Source organism: Paramisgurnus dabryanus, chromosome 17, assembly GCF_030506205.2.
Source record: "Paramisgurnus dabryanus chromosome 17, PD_genome_1.1, whole genome shotgun sequence".
In the NCBI taxonomy this organism is placed as follows: domain Eukaryota; kingdom Metazoa; phylum Chordata; class Actinopteri; order Cypriniformes; family Cobitidae; genus Paramisgurnus; species Paramisgurnus dabryanus.
In genome coordinates this window covers 30,923,298-30,944,284 of record NC_133353.1, presented here as the reverse complement: position 1 = coordinate 30,944,284, position 20,987 = coordinate 30,923,298, and the positions used below count along the sequence as shown (strand labels likewise).

Here is a 20,987-nt window from a genome sequence, read left to right as displayed (position 1 = left end):
AAGTAAAGTTAGTTTTTATGTCAAAATAATAACTTAATTTAGTTACGACTTAATGCGGAAATGGTAACGCGCAGAAACACGTGTGGATCGGGATCCAGCTCCGCCCCTGGATCTAAATCTAACCCCGCCCCCTGGATGTCACGTTCTGCAGTGAGGCGCTACTGTTTTTATCATAATCCTACCCCCAAACCCAACATTTCATGGGTTTTAAGCCGTTGCTGTATCCCATCTAGCCAGAACCGCTGTTTTTATCCTAATCCTAGCCCCAAACCCAACATTTCATGGGTTTTAAGACGGTGCTGTATCCCATCTAGCCAGAACCGCAGTTTTTATCCTAATCCTACCCCCAAACCCAACATTTCATGGGTTAAGACGGTGCTGTATCCCATCAAGCCAGAACTGCCGTTTTTATCATAATCCTACCCCTAAACCCAACATTTCACGGGTTTTAAGCCGTTGCTGTATCCCATCTAGCCAGAACCGCTGTTTTTATCCTAATCCTACCCCCAAACCTAACCCTAAACCCAACATATCACAAGATTTCGGCCGTTACTGTATCACTTCTAGTCAAAACACCATGTGACCGCAGCATCTGTGCCAGGGACCAAGGATCCGTGCTTCCCATGCATAGGTAAATGACTCATAAATGTACTTCCCAAAAAATTGAAAACCTCCTGGCTTTGTCACACTATCAAAATGTTGTTCTGTTCTGTTTGAGCTTCTCGACAAACAAGACAGACAGACTAGACTAGACCTACGGCATGGCCCATTCACCAAACCCGTGTAACTGTCATTGTTTCTGTACCTCTCAATGATGCCATTGGGCTGAAGAGGCATGTCCCACTCCACCTGAGCTGAACGGGAGGTGATGGTGACCGCGCGCGGTGGGGGTTGCTGGGCCGGTGCAGAGGCCTGGGTGCGGAGCTCACTCGTGGGGCCTCGCCTGCAGCACATGAAACAGGTGCAAGCCTCCACCCCTATAGAGTACACTGTGAAGGGGCTAAGACCGTGAAGAGTCTGCTGATGGGACGTCCCCTCAGAAAGCTCAACAAACAGACAGGAAGGTTTCAATTATTTCTATGCTAGAGTAAAATAATCATTTAAACGTATGTGTTAATGTTAAAATATTGAAATTTAGGATATAGTCTTATAATCTGATGATGATATAAGGAACATCAAAGTTTGATTTTACTCATGGATTCTATATTTGACATAACATTACTCAGTCAATATTACAGATAACAAAGGTTATTTTCACAAATGTTCTTCACATTATGTAGGATGATTTTAAACAGTAAATCACAGACATGTCATGTATTATTTTTATATATTGTGTACCAGCTGGTACGAGTCCTTGTTCTGTGTGAAGACTCTGTAAAGGCTGACGATGCCATTCGGTTTGGCAGGTGGGCTTATGTCCACCACAGCTGAGGTGGCATGGATGTGCAGGAATTTGGGTGGGCTTACTCCCTCTGGAGGAGCCGGACCTGTGCGACCCTGAGCCCAGGGGCTACCGGTACGACCGGCTGAGTTTACAGCAAACACCTAAAATGATGTTAAAAGCGACACATTAACTACTTTTAATACTTTATGCAATTATTTATATAGTAAAAATACATTTGTTTTTGTACACTCTCAGAAAAAAGGTACAAAAGTTATCACTGGAACAGTACCTTTTAAAAAGTCCTTACATATTTTGGTACAGATATGTACCTCTGACGATACATTTATATGGGACAGAAGTGTTAATGCTTGACGGAAGGTGTGTCTGAAGCGTGGCCAACACATGCTCTGGTCTTCCATAAATATAATTTCCTGGCTCTGCCTAGGATATTTGCATAAGGCGATTTGATTGGCTGACCCACACGTTGCCGCTTGAAAAGTTGAGAAATGTTCAACTTCTGCCACAAGCAACGGCAGTTACTCGGCGCCGGCAGATCCACAATTTAGTTCGGCAATGCATGACGTCACCCATTAAAAGTGAATGGAAAGCATCAACGCTTACGCCACGTGTAAATGCACCGTAAGGTACCAATGAGGGACCAATATGCACATTTTGGGGTGAACAGCACAAAGTATATATCAAAGTCCATTCAATGGGCATTTTGTAAAAGTTAAATAGGAGGAAATACCAAATAATTTGATTCGATCTAATAATTCATCTAATTATGAGATTAAGATCATCAAAATATAATTTTTTATGGTCAATTTTACTATAATTTCAATATTGACATGGTCTCAGTCTGTAATAAAGATATCAATGTTATATTTTCACAGAATGTGCTTTACATCATGTAGGATGGTTTTAGGTACAACACAGTAAATCACAAAAATTACTTTAGCTGGGTTTCACAGGCAGGGTCACATTTCTCCACCCTGTTATCCTAAATATGCACGATTACTGCAGGGGTTATATGAGAAGTATGCATTTGTATTCGATGACTGTTTAGTTCAGCATTGTTTTGTCAGAACAGATCCTTGGCTTGAAAACAACTTTGTGGAGCTTTACAACGCAAAGTTACTGTACAGATGTAAAGACGCCTTACACCTGCAGTCCGATATAAAGCCGGATCTGATACCGACACCGGCTCTGATGTGGCCCGGCAGACAGAACGGAGACACAACACCTTCCACTTCTTAAAAAAGGAGTCACCTTCACCTGATGGTCCGGCCTGGCGCCTCCGCAAAAAGAAACCACCCCTCGAACAACTCTAAGGAGTCAGAAGTCCTCCACCTTCTGAGCCCTGCTGTCATCAATAGCCAAAAACATCGGCATCCATTACAGAATCGCTCGCCTCTGAATCTACATGAAAATTAAATTTCACCTTCATCACGGAGTAAATGAACACATGGAGAGGTGAAGTTATCTTATTTACTAGACGAGCTGTTTGTATAATTACACGGGAAGAGCGGCGAAAGGTCAGGTGGGGTCGCTATTTGCATGGGTAAGTAATTTGTAGATTGTCAGTTGTGATCGTGCCGGCAGATGGATGTTCCTGTGGATAGGGTTAAATTAGCTTCAATAATAGGCAATTACACTGTGATCAATCCAGATGATAGATCTAAGTGGCAATACGCGAGGACTGCATGAGGCGCTGGCTCATTTCACATTCCTACCCGAATCCTTCCCGCTGCCAAAGTTACGACTAGACGTGTGTTGGCAGGGGTAACGGAGGTTCTGTGGGGTGGGTTCACAGAAACACCATCTTGTAACCCAAAGAAAGAAATGGTTTTGATTAGGTACACACTAACCCCACCCCAACCATAACCTAACCCTAACCCCAACCCTAAGCATAGGCCTGAACAGGGAAAACATAGAAATGGAATTCTCGGGAACACCGGGAACGACCACGAGACAAGCACAATAAAGTCCTCGCCAATAAATCATTTGGATTCCTGGATACAAAATTGGTGAAGAGATATGGGCGCTACATTTTAAAGTGGAGTCGGTCAGGACATTTTAGTGCCCTTGTGTGAGGCACAGACGTTTTATAGCTACCCAAGCACTTGCATACAGAGCTGTAATTAACGCGGGAAAATAAAACTATTTCATGAGCGAGCGCTAATGGATTTGGGCGGACACGGCGAGGGCCGAATCTGCCCGGCGACAGCTCCTCATTGGCCGTGGCCACGCCCCAGTCATGGACACAGGGCCAAAAGTTCTCGTTTCTGTTATGAGCACTAGACTAATTAAGTTTTGACATTAAAGTGTCAATAAAATATGTAGCCTCTTAACATGGGGATGGCTTTTATTACGCCCTTGTGTGAGAACTAGTGAAACGAAACAAAACGGAGGATGTATGTTAAAAATTAGTTGTAGTCAGGTTTGTCGAAATACATCTTTTCGATGACTACACATGGAGTCACGGACATCCAATGTAGTTAGCAACATCCTTGGGGGCAGCCAATAGACATTAAAAGGTCTTTCCAATACTACATTTGGGAGGCCTTACAGCTAACTGGATGGCTTCGATCGTAATCGTCAGCATTCACCCGGGCCCAGATTAATGGCCCTGTCGCTTGTCCGTCATCACTCAGCTCCGCCCGTCGGCTGTCATAAATTACTGCTCATAAATAAGATGGAACAATCAGGCAAACTCTATCAATTTCGCCCTGATCAGCCCACGCCTCTCAGGCCTGACAGTCAAATGCTAATGTTATTTTGCTGCAAAGGCTAGGCTGTCAATTAAAGAAAGGTCTCGTAAGGGGATGGAGGTGCGATGAATATAGTGAGTTAGATTAAATGCCTGTCTATGTGAATGAGAGAGTGTAGATGAGCGTAACATTTAACACGGCTGCGACAAATAATCATGCTAATTTAATATTACGCGAGGACTGGAGTATTTAATCACGCTTTGTTTCATGATTATGCTAAACTATTGTGCATAATATGAATACAGTATCAAGTATCACAAAGTCTTGACGAATTTGCATTTACAGAGTTTAGATTTTTACACAGATTTCCTACAGACCAGGGGTCTCATTTATTAAACTTACTAAAAGCCTATGTACGCACAAAAGCCAAAAATGGCATTTTATAAGTAAGACTTCTAAAACGAAACAATGTTGAGACCCCAGCAATGTTGATGCCCTAGCAACTACGCAGCAATCCTCTCTGACCACCTTAGCAACCACATGGCAACACCAGACGTCCCACTCTGCAAAACCTAATTTCAAGGAGGTAGCTCATCGACACCGCCCCCCAAAAACAACTATTATAATTTATACATTAATATATTATGTTATATTATAACTTTAATAGTCAGCTAAACTACTGAAACCAACAACACATAATGAATGAATAAAACCTAAAACTAATTTGTGACTCTTAAAGGGATAGTTCACCCCAAAGTATAATTTTTGTTATCATTCCCTCAAGTTGTTCCTGTATGAATTTCTTTGTTCTGCTGAAAAGAAGGAAGAAATTTGTAATCAAGCTGGGGCACCATTGACTTCCATAGAAGAAAAAAAACACTATGGAAGTTAATGGTGCTCCAAAACTGTTTGGCTCAAATTATATTCCTTAGTGTTCAGCAGAACAAAAACAATTTATACAGGTTTGTAACAACGTTAGGGTGAGAAAATGATTACAGAATTACAAAATTTCAAGCAGGGGTACACTTTAACTCTTTCACCCCCAGCGTTTAAAAAAAAAGTTGCCAGCCAGCGCCAGCGTTTTTCATGATTTTCACCAAAGTTTAATGCCTTCTAGAAAATGTTCTTCTTTAAATATATAAACATACAATATACCAAATGAAAGAACAGACCCTCTGCTTTCAAACAAAAAAAAACGTTTCTTCCTACCTTCAGTGGTTCTTTTGTAATCAGCTTTTGAATATGGGTAGGTTTCTGCAAAAACACCACATTTTGAGCAAAAAGCAGAGATAATTCCATTTTTGTGACGGACTTTTCATAGAGATCCCATTCAGAGCGATCTTTAAAACAGACACGGACATGCAGCAGCTTGCCATAGGACAATACTTCCGGTTTTAAAAATTTGGGGAAAAACGCGCAGTTTTAACCAATCATGAGCTTGCACTAGTAGTGACGTGATTACAGAAAGCGAGCGGAGTCGCAAAAGCCCCTCCCATGCTGCGAATTTCCGCGTTAATGTCTCGATGACTAGAATTTCACGCGCGCTTTCACGCACGAATCAAGCGAGTAAACTCAAAATGTTCAAGCAGCAAACTAGACACGGTAGACGCGAATTTGACGCCTCAAATGCAGCTACACTGCAAAAAATTATTTTCAAGAAAAAATGTCTTAGTATTTTTTCTTGTTTTCAGTAAAATATCTAAAAATTCTTAAATTAAGATGCTTTTTCTTGATGAGCAAAATGACCCAAGAAAATAAGTCTAGTTTTTAGGCCAAAAATATCAAATTTAAGTGATTTTGTGCATAAAACAAGCCAACAAATCTGCCAAAGGTGTACGCAAATTTTTTTTACATTTTTCTTGAATTTAGTGTTTAAGAAAAATTTTAAAGATTTTTTTGCTTACCCCATTGGCAGATAATTTTTTGCTTGTTTTATGCACAAAATCAATTAAATTTGAAAACAATAAAAATCTTTTTTTGCAGTGTAGTGTGAACCCACGTTAATACAGTACACTGCAAAAAATCTCTAAGACTTTCTTACTTAGTATTTTTGTCTTGTTTTCAGTAGAAATATATACAAATTCTTAAATTAAAATGCTTTTTCTTGATGAGCAAAATGACCTAAGAAAGTAAGTCTAGTTTATAGACAAATAATATACAATTTAAATAAATGTAAACTTAAAACAAGCAAAAAATATCTGCCAATGGGGTGAGAAAAAATCTAAGTATGTTTTCTTTTTTTAAACACTTAATTTGGGCAAAAATTTTTTAACCAATTGGCAGATCATTTTGCTTGTTTAAAGCACAAATTCACTTAAATTGTATAGTTTTGTCTAAAACTAGACTTATTTTCTTAGGTCATTTTGCCCATTAAGAAAATATATCTTGATTTAAGAATTTTTAGATATTTCTACGGAAAACAAGACAAAAATAATAAGTAAGAAAGTCTTTTTCTGCAGTGTATAATTAATGTACAGTAGTATTTGTCTTGTTTTTTTTTTGGACACTGTCATTTCAGCTACAGTGTAAATGAACTACAGTGGTAGACAGAGAGAAAGAGGCTGATTATAAGCCCACCCACAGCAAGAAACAAACACCAAAAAAAACCCTAATAATTATTAGAAAAGAGATCAATCAGGATACCCTTTTCTGGCACTTTCTTGCTTCCCCTTGTCGCTCTAAAATAAAAAAAAATATTTAAACCTGACCTCTCTTACTCGCACACTTTCAAATAATTGATTTCTGGGATATTTTACATTATTTGCGGGCATCAGGGAGCCCTTATCAATATACAAAAGACTCTCGGAAAGTCTGGGAGAGGTGGGATGTCTGCTACACCCTGGCAACCATGAACAATGCCCTAACATTGTAAAGGCACGGGCAAGCACTCAAAAATTTTAAAAACCTAACCAATCTTGTTATTTTTTGTGCAATAAAGTAAACTCCAAATCTAAAATTTAAGGTTGGTTAACTTTATTTTAAGATGTCCTTTTTACGGTTTGGTTTATGGTTAGTTGCATGTATTAATTTATGCATAATTTACTGTTATTACTATAACTGTAAGTGAGTACATGCAACATATGTAAAAAAGACACTGTAAAATTGTATAATTTAAATCAAATTTTGGTACTGTATGATTAATAAACCAAATGATAAAATTAAGAAACAGCTACGTGACCTGGTATTCGTAGGCTGTGTAGGGCAGGAGTCTGTCATCATGACAAGAGGTTGAAGAGTTGCGGTACACCAATGTAACCGTGGAGTGTGTTTTTACATCTGAAACCTGTTTCCGGTACAGCTCATAGTGCAAAAGTTTCCCATTAGGCTCAGCTGGGGACGACCAAGAGACGAGGAAGACAGTCTGTATGCCTTTAGTGTTAGTCTGTAACTCTAGCAGTGGAGCGGATTGTCCACTAGGGGGCGACTCGAGGGTCTGGACAGAGGACCAGTCACTGGCTGCGCACCCTAACAGGGTGCAGGCTTCCACTCTCACCTCATACCTGCAAAAAATCACAAAATAAATACATAGATAGATAAACACAGATAGATAAACAATTGATGCATGACAGTTGTGTAGTTTGAAGTGTTTGTACAGAAAATGGTTGCATCTGATATTGTGTTTTAAAAAGTGGCTTATAATTATAATGTATTTTTAGAACTGATAAAATTGTCATAATATTTAAAAAAAAATATATATTTTTGTGCTTATGCCAATAAATGAGTGCATCATATTTTTCAAAACATTCAGTACAGACAGCGAACTGTCTCCTCTTTCAGAAGGTCACCGGCGAGGGACTGAAGGAGAAAAGGGATGAAAGAAAAGCAGGAGAATAAACTGAAGGTCGTCTGAAAGAGGCAATGAGTTGCGAGTTGATAATGTTGATGAACCATTATCATCGCCCACTTATCTAGATTTCACTTCAACATACGTATACAGAGCCAGACTTTGGTCATCCCTCATTTGAGTACCTCCTTCTTTTGACCATCTTTATCTATGCCGAGTGAAGAAGTCAAGGTCCCTTGCACTAACATATTCTCCCTCTCTCTCCTTTTCTCCTTTCATTTGGCTTTATCAGTGTATCTGCTTTTAATACAACAATGACGAGGCTGACACATACCGTCCTTTTCTATCATTTTTTTTAAATAAATAAAACTAATTTTGGAGATGGTCAAACATAGTTAGTAGGGTAACTTTATAAATAAAATTCACCATGACAATAACTGAATAAATGAAGATGACTGACAGATGCATTAGTGGCCAAAAGTCCAATAATTGTATTTTAATTTTAACATTTATAAATTTAAATATTTATATAATATAATACATTTTAAATATTAAATATTTTATTTATAATATACAGTATGTATTTATTATATTTATTTTATGCATTAAAAATGCTGTATGGATGTTGCATTGGAGTGTTTGGAGTATAAACTAGCTCAGCTTTACAACACGTGCAAAGTTTATAGAGACATGGGTCAGGAAATTGACTATAAAATATTACCACTAAAGAGATCAAATTATAGTGAATGTATGCTTTACCTGTGAGCTTTTGGTTTTCCTATGCATTAATTGTATTTTCGAATAAAACCTTCCAAAATACACCATGGTTTGCCTTAAATATGACTATTTTGTCCAAAGAAATACCAATAGTGTTTTGTCCTTTTTATATCATACATCTTATTTATAAATTTAATCTAACATAAGGGGGCAAATATTGCAAATATTTTCTTCCCGGACAAGACTTTTGGCCACTTATGTACATAATTTCTTGTATCATTTTTTTTTTTAAACTACAATCAACACAACATCAACCCCCAAATTTTTTTTTGCCATTCTTTAAAAATTTAAGGGGCGATTTCCCTGACAGGGATTAGACTAGTCCTAGACTAACATAGATGTAATGCAGGGTTCACACCAGACGCGGTAGAGGCAGCAAGCGCAAGTGATTTACATGTTAAGTCAATGCAAAGACGTGATGAGGCATCCTGCAGTGCCTTCCGCGCAAATGGTGCATTCTGCGCGAATTGAGCAGTGCCGCGGAAATCCGCCAAAGTTTATAGATTTTTCAACTCGCGCATTTCCACGCCGCATTAACCAATCAGGACCTTGCTGTAGTAGTGACGTGATTACAGGAAGCGAGCGGAGTCTCAGCGGAGTCGCAGAAGCCCCTCCCATGACGTGGATTTCTGCGTGAATTACTAGAATTTCACACGCGAATAGAGCGAGTAAACTCAAATGTTCAAGCGTCCAACTACACGCGAACAGTGCGTTTTTGCCGCCTCTATCGCGGCTGGTGTGAATGCACCATAATAGCTGTCCAAACTGAAAACAACTTGCACTGACATATCTTAAAATACATAAGTGCCCTTTGTTTTGCCTCAAAATGCACACCAGTATATGTTTTTAGTAAGGCATGTTTGTTAAAACTAGTTATGTTTCCTAATTAAATTAAGGCCTAGTCCTGGCTTAAGCTTATCCCTGTCTGGGAAACCACCCCTAAATTTATTACTACACCATACTGGGATTTGTACCTGTAATAGGGCTTTAGTTCAGTGAGTAAGAAACTTTGGCTCTGAAACGCATTGTGATGGGAAGCAAAACTGACACGTTTCACGTTCAGCTCAGCTGGGTCCCTTTTGTAAAGCGAGTAGGTAATGATGATCCCATTGGGTCGTGCTGGGGGGTCCCATCGTACCACAATACTAAATGGCTCTAGAGCCTGCAATTTTGGTGGGGCAACACCAGAGGGTGCTGAAGCCTGAGTCGTAGCCACTGCTGGTGGGCTTGTGACTGCGCCTTGACTGTTATTGGCGGTGATGGTGTAGCTATACTCTACGCTGGGAAGTAATGTGAAGTCGTGGTAACGAGTGTCCATTCCGGTATAAATGAGACTCCTGTTTCGATGGAGCTCGTACCCTGTGATTACTCCATTTGGTTGTAGGGGCTCACTCCATGTGACCTCCACCGATTCTGAACCTGTGACTTTAAGAGTCGGGGCGGGCATTCCTGAGGGCGGAGCTTCGGTAGTTCGGGCAGAGATGGGCGGACTTGATGTGCATCCACCATTGGTGCAGGCTGTTAAGATGAGGCTGTACGAAACATATGGCAGTAGATCGAATACCTGCACGCTCAAGCGTTTTCCACGGTAGACCTCTTCGTCATTAACTTTGAGGATATGTATCACTATCTCCCCATTCTGGATAGACGGTACAGCCCATGACACATTAAGGGAATGGGAAGTGATGTCAGACACCACAGGCGACTCCACGTTAGCAGGGGCAGCTTCTAACGTCCTGATCCATGTTGGCGAACTAGTAACGCAGCCGGCCACGGTGCATGCAACGACTGTGTAACTGTAAAGAGTGTACGCTGTTAGATCCACATCGGTGTAGTTACGAACACTAGAGTCAAAGCTAAAATAATAGCCAATGTTGTCTCTCTGAATCCTGTAGGTGAGAACAACACCATTGGGCTCCAAAGGAGGTGACCAAGATACGAAGAGTTCATGAGGTTTGCCATCTATATGACTGATAACCGGGGCAGCCAAACCTCTTGGAGGAGCTTGCCTGGTGTGAACCATGAGCCAGGGGCTATCGGTATATCCGGCCACATTTGAAACCCGTACACGAAACTTGTACCTGCTCCATGGTTTAAGGCCAGACATATTGTAAATAAAGTTGTTCGCTTGGGTGTTGTTCTCAGTAAAAACGATCTTGGCTCTCAAAGAGTCATCTTCTTCACTGCGTACCCTGCCGTCTTCAAGACTCATAGCCAGAACTTGGTACTGTACGATCTTGCCGTTGGGTTGGGCAGGTGGAGACCAGTGGAGCTCCAGGCTGCGTGCTTGAATCTGCTGTACAATAGGTGCTGGCTGAGAGGCAGGTGGGGCTTCCTCGGTCATAACGCGCTGAGGTGCGGATCTCGTACAACCGACTTCTGTACAAGCTTCGAGAAGGAGCGTGTACGCGGTGTAGGGTTCCAGGCGGCGGAAAAGGAACTGTCGCGCAAGACCACTGAACTCCAAGTTGCCCTCGTTGAAGATGTTGTACATCTGTGAATAGAAATACGTTAAGGAGGACTGATTGTGGAGTATTGCAATGTAACATTTGGGTGGCCGGAGTACCTTGATGACTCCATTTGGAAAAGCAGGTTCAGGCCACTGTAGTAGTAACGCTCGACCATGTTCTCTCTTCTCAATGCTGAAGTTAGCCAAACCACTGGGAGAAGCTTCAAGGGTTTGAATGGTGACCCAGGGACTGGAAACCAGACCGGCTCCATTAACTGCCTCTACACGCATGTTGTATGTGGTGTATGGCTCCAATCCAAATATTTGAGCCTGATAAACGTTGGCCTACAACAGAAAGCACACACATACAGTTAAATGAAGAGAACAAATACAGACAGACTCTCTATAATCCCAGCTAACAATTTTATTGAAAGAACGTTTTCATAATTTCCCATTGAGTTATAAAAACATTATTTCTGAATGTTCACGGAACGTACAAAGTGTCCAGTTTTGTATTAACGTTATTCTATGGTTACAAAAATGTTATTCAAACTTATTTAAACCTTAAATTCTCTCTTTATGTAAATGGAGTATTTACTGTACATTCTTGCTTGGTTATAAAAACGTTATTAGAACGTAAAATTTTCTCGTTAAATAAACATTGTATTAATGGTCTTGCTTGGTTACAAGAACGTTATTAGAACGTTCAACACTCTCATTATATAAACAGTGCATTAACGTTTTTGCTTGGTTATAAGAACGTCATTTAAAACTTTATTGGAATGTTCAATTTTCTCGTTATATAAACATTGTAATAACGTTCCTGCTTGGTTATAAGAACATTAGAACGTTTAATTCTCTCGTTACATAAAAGTTGCATTAACGTTCTTGCTTTGTTATGAGAACTTTATTTAAACATTATTCTAACGTTCATTTTTCTTGTTAAATAAATGTTGTATCAACGTTCTTGCTTGGTTATAAGAACGTTATTAGAACGTTCAACTATTTTGTTATATAAACACTGTAATAACGTTCTTGTTGGTTATAAGAAGTTTATTTCAAAAGGTTATTGGAACGTTCAATTCTCTTGTTATATAAACGTTGCATTAACGTTTTTTCTTGGTTATAAGAATGTTATTTTAAATGTTATTGGAACGTTTAATTCTCTTGTTATATAAACATTGTATTAACATTCTTACTCGGTTATAAGATGTTATTTAAAATGTTATTGAAACGTTCAATTGTTTCGTTATATAAACGTTGTATTAACATTCTTGCTTGCTTATAAGAACTTTATTAGAGTGTTTAATTCTCTTGTTTTGTAAACATTGTATTTTCAATTGTCTCTTTATATAAACATTGTATTACCGTAATATTCTTTCTTGGTTATAAGAATGTTATTAGAACGTTTAATTCTCTTGTTATATAAACATTGTATTAACGTTCTTACTTGGTTATAAGAATGTTATTTAAAACGTTATTGAAACGTTTAATTGTCTCTATTTAAACATTGTATTAATATTCTTGCTGGTTATAAGAACGTTATTAGAGCATTTAATTCTCTTGTTATATAAACATTGTATTAACGTTCTTACTTGGTTATAAGATGTTATTTAAAACGTTATTGGAACGTTCAACTGTTTTGTTATATAAACGTTGTATTAACATTCTTGCTTGGTTATAAGAACGTTACTAGCACGTTCAATTCTCTCGTTATATAAATTCTGCATTTACGTTCTTGCTTGGTTATGTAATTACGTTATTTAAAACGTTAGAACGATCAATTCTCTCGTTATATAAACATTATATTAATTTTCTTGCTTGGTTATAAGAACGTTATTCAAAACATTATTAGAACATTGAATCCTCTTATAATATAATAATTTTTATTATTAAAATAAAAACTTTGTTTTTTATGTATGAAATTTATCTTTACATTATATTATACATTTGCACGTTTTATGTATTTGTGCTTATGTATAAATCTTTAAACTAATGTTACTATTCATTTTGTTTCATTATTCTACAAATCAACAATGCCAGTGTCCATGTTTGATCACAGCTTTTTAAATCACTGTGCGTTTTCAACAGCACGGTTTGAATTTTTATTTAATTTGACCAGAAAAAACACAAACATAATTCTCACAACCACCAATAAAACCACAGACCCCCTCTCTCTGCAGATTTTCCATCCCAATCCATTACATCTCTGGGATGCGCTGGAGCATTTAAAAAGCTACCTTTTTACGTGGTTGAAAAATTGAGAACATTTGGACTATAAACCAGCAAACATATGCACATTGTCAATAGAGACAGCTGTTTCATTTCAGTTTATCTCAGCACAGAGACTTATATCCTGCCCCTAGATGGCAATGCTATCAAACACTTTCCCAAACACGTGCAGCGAGACATTAACAAGCAGGCGCTCGCTCATCCAGGGTTCTCAAGGCAGCCATTAAAAAGCGACTAAGAGAATTGATTTTTGTTATAGATTTCCAAATAAATGTTTATGGCACAGATCCCTAAAATGGGAAGTGTTTAAGTTTTGATTAAGAGAATCGGTTACGCTGTGTTTTGGGTATCGCGGATCCAACAAACATTAAAACCATTAAATTCTCAATGCTATAAACTTTCTCATGGGCTAAGTATATAAATGAGAAAACAATGTGTAAGACAATTTAAAGTAGATTTAGTTTAGTTCTTCATTTTTATCAATTAGTTTTTTATTATTATAAATGCAGGTGTCAATTACAGCATTATTGTTTTTAAAGTTGTGAGCATTACAACCAATCACGTGTTTTTGTTATTTTCATTGTTCATATACAATATGCATTTAAAATGACATTAATTTTATAACATAGCAGTTGTTGTACAAATGCATTAATGGCACAATTGATGAAACCTCTGCCTATATGTCATTATTCTGATTCCTATTTATAAGTATTTAGTCAACATTTATTATGGTGGTTTTTACATGAAGGCAGGTGGGTTTAGAAATGTAAGTGGGGGAAAAAGTCTGAGCACACTATAATATTATATTGCTTTTAATGTCTGTTTGTGCGCACATTTTTGAGAGCCCCCTCTTAAAAAAAAATTGGTGCATGACGCCCCTGATAACATGCATGTGTGAAGTTTCATACAGAAGCCAAAACCAGTCAAATATCTTCTGTATGACAAAAGAACAGTTTACACTTTGTCCGACTCAAAGCGGAATTCCTGTAATTGAGCCGGAAAGATGCCTTGCTGTTTTATACATTAAAGGGAAATCCGAGTCTGAAGTACATTTAAAATTAGCTCAGAGAATCAGTAATTTGTAAAGGGAAAAAAGTTCCTCTTTCGAGCGAGCGCAGGTCTGGCGTCTCATCAGCGGCTTACATATGTGTGATTTTCTATGACAGCGCTGGGGGCTGCTTGGGCCAAGGGATGATTTTAATTAAGAATAACCATGTGGATTTGTCACAACAATTATGCTGATTAGATGAAAGTGGAGATTCCTGACCCTTCAAAGGTGTGGGACTGCTTCATTTGCATACAGTAGACGCACTGTCCCGGCCCGCCGCTGCTGACTTCAGCCTGAGCCGGAGCTTTTATTAGTATTACGCTAACAGCTACATCAAAAGGCATCAAATGGAGCCATTGGCAAAGCAGTGGTTTTAGGTCATGCTTTAAGTAAACTATACCTGCATTCTGTTAGAGAATTTTTTATTTTATAAACTAGTTGTTTACTGCTTACTGAAATAACAGTTAAAAAGATCTTTGGATATACACTCACCCAAAGGATTATTAGGAACACCATACTAATACTGTGTTTGACCACCTTTCGCCTTCAGAACTGCCTTAATTCTCTGTGGCATTGATTCAACAAGGTGCTGAAAGCATTCTTTAGAAATGTTGGTCCATATAGATAGGATAGCATCTTGCAGTTGATGGAGATTTGTGGGATGCACATCCCAAAGATGGGTCGATATTTGGTGACTGTGGGGGCCATTTTAGTACAGTGAAGTCATTGTTATGTTCAAGAAACCAATTTTAAATGATTCGAGCGTTGTGACATGGTGCATTATCCTGCTGGAAGTAGCCTTTAGAGGATGGGTACATGGTGGTCATAAAGGGATGGACATGGTCGGAAACAATGCTCAGGTAGGCCGTGGCATTTAAATGATGCCCAATTGGCACTAAGGGGACTAAATTGTGCCAAGAAAACATCCCCCACACCATTACACCACCACCAGCAGCCGGCACAGTGGTAACAAGGCATGATGGATCCAAATTATGCCAAATTCTGACTCTACCATCTGAATGTCTCAACAGAAATCGAGACTCATCAGACCAGGCAACATTTTTTTCAGTCTTCAACTGTCCAATTTTGGTGAGCTCATGCAAATTGTAGCCTCTTTTTCCTAATTGTAGTGGAGATGAGTGGTACCTGGTGGGATCTTCTGCTGTTGTGGCCCTTCTGCCTCAAGGTTGTGCGTGTTGTGGCTTCACAAATGCTTTGCTGCATACCTCGGTTGTAACGAGTGGATATTTCAGTCAAAGTTGCTTTTCTATCAGCTTGAATCAGTCGGCCCATTCTCCTCTGACCTCTAGCATCGACAAGGCATTTTCGACCACAGGACTGCCGCATACCGGATGTTTTTCCCTTTTCACACCATTCTTTGTAAATCCTAGAAATGGTTTTGCGTGAAAATCCCAGTAACTGAGCAGATTGTGAAATACTCAGACCGGCCCGTCTGGCACCAACAACCATGCCACGTTCAAAATTGCTTAAATCACCTTTCTTTCCCATTCTGACATTCAGTTTGGAGTTCAGGAGATTGTCTTGACCAAGACCACACCCCTAAATGCATTGAAGCAACTGCCATGTGATTGGTTGATTAGATAATTGCATTAATGAGAAATTGAACAGGTGTTCCTAATAATCCTTTAGGTGAGTGTACATGTACAAGTTAAATAAACTATGCTTTGCAAATTCTTTTGTTTTCTTTTGTACTCTTGCGTTCCTGTAGCTCAGTTGGTAGAGCATTGTGTAAGCAGCGCTAAATGTTTTGGGTTTTATTCACACCAGGGAACAGATATACTGACATATTGGTAAAAATGAATACATTTATAGCTTAAATGCACTCTGTAGCTAACAAAACCCCATGATACATAAAATGCAGACAATGACATTCAAAACCTTTTGAAGATCCACACCTCTTGCCCCTATTCCTTTAAAGTACAACCACTCTATTCAGCTCATTCCTGCATGCACCTTTAGCTCTCAACTGTCGAGAGGGACTACAGACCCCATTTCAAACCATCTACCCTTTTGTTCTGCTGTAATGACAACGGGCTACGACCTGGTTGTTCCTGAGATGCCTGGACACCATTAATTATTTGCGCTTTAGATGTAAAGTTCTGTTCGGACGGCCTCAATCAGTCAGAGGGCTCTTGAATCAATGAGATGTTCTTCAGACCGGACTGGGGTCTGATGAAGCAAACCCTCATGCATGCAAACACACATATGCCGAAAAGGAGAACAGTAGTATTTACCTCCTCTGAATCGGCCAAGTGTGGATGACAATCAGCACTATGAATGATAGATGCTGTATTTAGAAAACAGAAACGCAAGCATGCACAGTCAAGTATGCCACTAACTTCAGCTCTTTAAATCAGAAATGAGATTTAACAGGCACTACCAACAAGTGTTGTAGTGTAGTATTTCAAAACAAAAGCTGATTTTGGACGATATGTGACCATGCCTGTGAAAATATATTGTTTAATAAACAAACAATATATCAAATGAAAGAACAGACCCTCTGCTTTCAAAAGGAAAAAAAAAAACGTTTCATCCGACCTTCATTAGTTCTCTTTTTATCACCTCTCAAATATGGGTAGGTTTCTTCAAAAACACCCAATTTTGAGCAAAAAGATGAGATAATTCAACTTTTGTGAAGGACTTTTGATAGAGATCAGATGCAGTGCGATCTTTAAAACATACACTGAGTTCTTTCTCTTTCACATGAGGCGCTACTTCCGGGTTGTTTAAGTTGTGGAAGTGCGCCACCTGGTGGTATTGCGGAAAGCCAGAAATTCTCGTCATTGACAGGGAAGCGTTCCCTTTCAATACGGTTCACTTCGCATTGCGTCAGTTAGCTGACGCTATGGGGGGAAACTCCTGTTTACTCCGTGACTGAAGCCTATTGGTTAACGTCTGTACAAAGTACAGACCAATGACGTTTGAACCCGCGCGCGGGAGGAACGCGTCCCTATATAAGTGCGGTTCAATCGTCAGGAGCTCATTATTTTCTCCTTCAGCGCGAACCTCTCGCTGCTCCGAAGAAAAAGAAGAAGCCTTACCTCGCCGTTGACAAAAGCCCTGCAGCGGAGTCCATGCCTAGCGTCTTCTACTGCCGTTTTCCGGCTGAGAACCGAAGATAGCAGAGTCCAGGTCTAGCGTCTTCCCCTGCCGCTTTCCGGCCGAGAACCGAAGATAGCCTTCGCTTGCCGTGGTACGAGCCCTGTGCAGCGGACACACGCCTGACGAGGTCTCCCCTGCGGCCGCCCGGTAAGATCAATATTTTTAATATAAAGCTATAAGCTAATAGAGCAGGCGCTGTTGTAATAGCGTCCAGCACAGCGGCTCGGTGAGCCTCTCTGCTATGAATTTTCTCCGAGCGCGTTACCGGTCTGGCACCTCCCACGCCGGGACCGCGCTTATGCTTTGGTTGTCTTATCCATGTTTCGTGCTCCCCCTGCTGTTCCTCTCTCGCCGGGATGAACACACGGCGAGCCATGAGACTAGATGGATGCATAGACAAGCACACACGGACTAACCCCCCCTGTGTTCTGTCACACCGCAACCGTTCATGCTTACAGAGTCCCTTCGCTCCTCTCACATTCAGTGGCGAGATCTCTGGCACATATATTAATCCCCCGAGTGCATCGGGTGATACCGTCACGACGCATGGCTGTTCTGTCTGTGTTGCTGCTCCCCTCTGCCGTTCCTCTCTTGTTGAGATGAACAAGCGGGGAACCGTAGACCTGGATAGATGCATACGACAAGCAAACACGGGCGGTCTGCCCCTGTCTCTGTCATAGCACAGCCACTCGTGCTCCACGCTCGCGGAGTCCCTCGCTCCTTTCCCCACAGTGGTGAGGTCTCTTAACGGCTTAGCTAGCACGCGGTATTACGGCTCGCTGCCTCTAAATGCAGCTGTCCAGTGTTCAACGATTACAGAGCTTCATGCCCCTCCCCTCCTGGAGCGGCGCGATCTCATTCGTCTGCTCGATAGGGCCAATTCGCCGCTATTGGAGCACCAAGAACACTCATTATAAGAGAGCTTCATGCCCCTCCCCTCCTGGAGCGGCACGATCTCATTCGTCTGCTCGATAAGGCGGACACGCCTCTATTGGAGCGCTAAAACACTTATTATAGAGCTTTACTGGCCTGAGCCGATCTCACTTCAGATAGCTCATTTTTCGTCTGCCTGGTAATTTCTCTCTGGTTTAGACGGAATCAGAGGCAGAACGAATTTGTTTATAATATACTGAGGCCCGAATACCTCCCTTTATTCAGTCCCGTCCTATATCAGTGCGCTGAATATTGGTACATTCTTATATATATATACCCGGTTTTTCTGCCCTTTTAATAAACGGCAAAACCGCGGGCCTCGCGGCAGACTTCCTCTCTGCGATGGGTTCAGTCTGACATTAAACCACCTATACTACCCTGCTCCGTGAGCCGTTCGGTCACCGTCACTACTGAGGCTTGTGCACCTGAACGGCTGAGCTCTGGTCTCCGCAGCACAGCTGCATCAACAGAGAACGAAACTGTCTGGGAAAAAGGGGTTATGTCGCGCCTCGGCTGGACTGCCCTGAAATGTTTTCTGTGTGCTGTTTATCCAAACATACTGTGTAATACTGTCGGCTATGCGACCTCACTATAGTGGCGAACGGTATTTAATTCCTCTAAAAAGAGTAATTTCCGTGCTTACTATACTGTGTATTGACACCCACGGTTGTACGGTGTCTCTAAACACTTTATCGCCTTACTGACAAGCAATCAGTAATACGCACACACGGCCCGCTGTCCATAATTCTATCGACGCTAGCCGAAAAAACCCTGGTTTGGCCATATACTGTGTATTGACACCCCACGACTGTACGGTGTCTCTAACACCTTTCTGCCAAATTCGCTCGCAGCCCACCTCAGTTTCTCCGCTACGATGCTGATGGCGCAAACGAGCACGGTCTTACGGCTGTTATTCTCTCTTCCTAGAGGAAGGACAGCCTCAGACTTTTGCATGGCTCCAAGCGTTTGAATCGCGCCCTCTCCGGACGGCCACTCAAAGGCTTACAGCCAAGCGGTTTATGACGTTTTTCGGCCATATAGCTGATTTATATTAGCGGATCCGAAGACGCTCACACCTCCGCTCCAATACTCGGAGATATTAAGGGTAATATCAACCTCAAGTGAGCTTGCTACCCGCCACAATAAGTTTCAAAGCTTAAAGCGCGCGCACAGTCAGACGCGCGCGGCATCTCGTTTAAGACGGGCGCACGTACCCCTCTAACGAGCCTCAGAAAGCTGAATATCGTGGCATTCTGTTCATAAGTCCACTTCAGTTTGACTAAGCAAAGGTCCCGCCCCGAGCTGACGGCCGGGAAGCTTGCTTAAGTTACACACTGCTGCATGAAGTGCTGTCATTACGAGCTAGCCCAGCATTTGCTGTGGGTTGAACACGCTTTACGGAACGCCGTTTGTCTCATATAAATCACCTTGTACTGTGAATACGGTACATTAAGAGGATGATTTAGCACTGCAGCACTCTCGACCGTGTTATTGTGATAATGCGGTCGGGCAATCTACGGTGGTTTCATTATTTACCGAACCAGACTGAGATCTCGCCCCCTGAACAAGCTGACGAGTCATCTCCTTTATAAACTCATTGCATCGCTTTATAAGCTATGTTCAATCAGAGTGATACGCATCTCATGCTTAAACTACCAATATTAACCCATTACGATGGGCGTGCGGAGATGGCATCCGTGGGACACGACCTACATTACGTGCCTTATGACACATTGACACAAGCTGCTAGGACCCCTTTCACGAGGCGTCCTTATGCAAAGTCTGATCCATTCTGTCTAGTGACATTTGAAAGTCAATACCCCCCGCGAATCGTGGGTGGCACACTTTTCTCCTCACTACAGAGGCACGGCGGCTCTCTCCCCTACCTATATCTATGTGGCCGTGATAACAGCGAACCACGCTTTTACGACCGACCATTCATTTCATTCACAAGCCTGTCATCTCTCAGATGCGGACGGCGGCGGTAACAGCGAACCATGCTTTTACGGCTGGCCATTCACTTTATTCATAAGCCTGTCATTTCTCAGATGCGGACGGTGCCCGAGGCACAGCGCTCTGGAACTGTCCAAGGTCCTGGATGACACATACGTCTGACGTACATCAGACGATCAGCTGTTCATCTGCGTCACAGATCACTCACTAGAGCACCTGTCAATACAGGCTATTTATGGATCGTTGACGTTATCACCTCCCGTGACAATTATGCTCACTTGTCTTAGAGCATGGGCATGGTCTTAGAGGTTTCTCATTTGACAATTGTGACACGGCCGGCTGGTCCCCGCCGTCCACGTTGTCAGTTTACAGCTTCGACATCCCTGCTTCGCACTACTGAGGTTTGTTGCATTAAAGGTGCGCCCATTAGCTCACCTGTATGCACGATATGGTTTTTAATTATATGCGTCCACCGTGCGCTTAGAGAAGCTCACATGTACACGCTGTAACATTTTGGTATACAATAAGATGCGCTTGGGAAAGCTCACCTGTATACACAGCTGTGTTATGATTTGTGACACATACATTGTTGT

The 20,987-nt window shown here is 41.0% G+C and overlaps 1 protein-coding gene across 1 annotated transcript in view; it reads right to left on the bottom strand.

Annotated features, from left to right (window-relative positions):
* Positions 1 to 20,987, bottom strand: part of ush2a (Usher syndrome 2A (autosomal recessive, mild)) — a 328,961-nt gene that overhangs the window by 11,903 nt on the left and 296,071 nt on the right. Inside the window, exons 61-65 of the mRNA XM_065288316.2 lie at positions 11,223 to 11,450; positions 9,631 to 11,150; positions 7,274 to 7,595; positions 1,339 to 1,545; positions 806 to 1,044 (exon numbers count right to left, since the gene is read on the bottom strand). Coding sequence (XP_065144388.2) covers positions 806 to 1,044; positions 1,339 to 1,545; positions 7,274 to 7,595; positions 9,631 to 11,150; positions 11,223 to 11,450 — 2,516 coding nt within the window. The remainder of the gene's footprint in view (positions 1 to 805; positions 1,045 to 1,338; positions 1,546 to 7,273; positions 7,596 to 9,630; positions 11,151 to 11,222; positions 11,451 to 20,987) is intronic.